A 2,500-nucleotide genomic window follows, 5' to 3' on the forward strand; every position below is an offset into this window, starting at 1 on the left:
TTCACGCTCATGATATGAACCGTCTCAAGCTTGTACAGCACGTTTCATTTCTCTGCTTCTTGGTTGGGCAAAAAGATTCAACTCTTATTTCAAGTTTCAAGATTCTTGAAATCTTGAAACAAATGTCTGATCCACTTCTTCACTCTGTCTGTTCAGGAGACAATGAGAATGTTCACTAACAGTGTTCCTTCTGTTAGCGCTCACAGATCCTGTTAGAGCTCTGAGGCAGATGAAGGTCGCTTACAAGAGTTAGAGGTATAAATGACAGAGATATTTATCCAACAGATTGTGATGTGGAAGATCGTTGAAAGAAATGGAGAAAAATGGGGGCCTAGGGTTGAGCCTTGAGGGGCCCCTTAGTCAATGACTGAACATCGTGAGTGACAATATTGTGGAGAAAAGAGTTGAACCAGAAAAATGCATTTTTATTTAAAACTATTGCAAAAAGAAGCTTGTAATGGTCCACAAGATGAAAAGCTTTGGATATATCGAGGAATATGGATCCAGCATATTGATTTTGAAGTAAATACATAATTAGTACATTTAAGTAACACAGTCGTGGTGGAGAAACCAGATCTGAAGCCAGACAAGGGGAAACAATATGAAATACATTTAGATAGTTAGAACATTTTAAAATGTATTTTAGCTACAGTGCAAATAATAGAGATTGACCGAAATAATTCAGATCTGTGAATAACAGAAGCATTATGGATGTTTTAGAGACAGATTTTAAAGATCATCTAATGTAACATTGAGCCATGAGCTTTGTCTAGAACTCCTGCTCCTCCAGCCTGGCCTTCTTTCTTTTGTCCTAGTTTCTCCAGGTCTGGTCTAAGTCTTGGTCTCGGCCCGGGTCCTGGACTTACCTCCCGGTCTTGGTGACGATCATCTCGTTAGTGATGGAGCTGAACCTTCTCCACAGCTCAGGCTCTTCCAGTCGGACCCTGAGCTGTCGCTCTGTGGGGTCCCCCTTCTCCCGTCCGGCCTCCAGCGAGTGCTCCACGGCCGACAGCAGGCGCCACATGCACCGCTCGGACCCGAGACCTGGACCAGGATCTGAACCAGCATTTGGACCAGGGTCTGGGTCTGGACTGGACTCTGGAGCGCCCTCTACCTTCATCTGAAACAACATCATCTGCAATATAATAAACCGGGTATAAACCAGGATTTAACCGGGATTGATGCAGGACTCAACCAGGACTAAAACAGGACTAAAACAGGACATAAGGAGGTCTAATTGCAGCGAGTGATGTAAATATAAATGTGTGCTGCGCTGGAGGAAGAGGGGCTGGTGGAGGAGGGGGAGGTGGAGGTGGGGGAGGGGGAGGTAAGGGGGTGAAGAGAGGTGGAGAGGATGAATGGACTCTGATAAAAACATAATGACTTAATAACTGAATAAACAAACACTACAAATAACCACCAGAGCACAAACAGAACCCAATATGGAACCAGGACTGAACCAGGACTGAACCAGGTCTGAACCAGGGACTGAACCAGGGACTGAACCAGGGACTGAACCAGGACTGAACCAGGTCTGAACCAGGGACTGAACTAGTTCTGAACCAGGGACTGAACCAGGTCTGAACCAGGGACTGAACCAGGGACTGAACCAGGGACTGAACTAGTTCTGAACCAGGGACTGAACCAGGTCTGAACCAGGGTCTGAACCAGGGACTGAACCAGGTCTGAACCAGGGACTGAACTAGTTCTGAACCAGGGACTGAACCAGGAACTGAACCAGGACCAAGCCCAGGACTGAACCAGGGACTGAACCAGGTCTAAATCAGGACTGAACCAGGACTGAACCAGGACTGAACCAGGACTGAGACAGGACCAAAACAAAAGAAAAATCCTTAATTGAAAATATTAATTTTGATTTATTTGTCCTATAATATAATTTTTGGACAAATGAAAGAAGTTCTTCGAGGCCGGCGCTTCTGTTCACGAGCTGGAGCCGACAATCGTGTTCACGCCGAGTGACTTTATCAATTTGACCTGTATTTATCTGTAATCTTAATGTGGTACATTTTTTATATGTGCATTGTCTCTTTATTGAATAAATACAAATTCAAAAACATAATTAAAAAAGCAATACAAACATTTTTTGGCACCAGGTCAAAGAGGCTGATCTGAAATCTGCAAAAGCACATCCTCCGCTCAGAGACAGGACCAGGTTTGGTTTATGCTTTGTATTAGAAACATGTATTTCAGCAAAAATGTGTTTGTGATTTAATTATTCCAAAAGTCAGATCTTTATGCAAACTCTGCTCAGTCCTGTTTTTGTAAAGTTTAATTTTTTCTGCCTCAAAATGATTGAAATCTGCAAAAATGAAAACGTTTCAATTATTACGTGTCGCTTTTTTCACCACAATCTTTAAATATTTCTTTCTCTTATTGTGCAGCCCTTTTTTAAAATGACATAAATGAAGATTAATCCAAATATTCCTGCAATAAAACACACACTCATTTAATGTTTCAATTGAATGCGTGTCCATGTGCA

At 42.6% G+C, this 2,500-nt stretch overlaps 1 protein-coding gene across 1 annotated transcript in view; it reads right to left on the reverse strand.

The window, feature by feature from the left end:
• LOC140364351 (T-box transcription factor TBX19-like) overlaps positions 1–2,500 on the reverse strand; it is a 28,284-nt gene that overhangs the window by 24,853 nt on the left and 931 nt on the right. The window contains exon 2 of the mRNA XM_072450484.1: positions 867–1,120. Within this exon, the coding sequence (XP_072306585.1) occupies positions 867–1,120 (254 nt within the window). The remainder of the gene's footprint in view (positions 1–866; positions 1,121–2,500) is intronic.

The sequence above is a fragment of the Eucyclogobius newberryi genome, unplaced genomic scaffold (assembly GCF_026437365.1).
Source record: "Eucyclogobius newberryi isolate DKJ021-1_F unplaced genomic scaffold, fEucNew1.0.hap1 SCAF_1, whole genome shotgun sequence".
Taxonomy (NCBI): domain Eukaryota; kingdom Metazoa; phylum Chordata; class Actinopteri; order Gobiiformes; family Gobiidae; genus Eucyclogobius; species Eucyclogobius newberryi.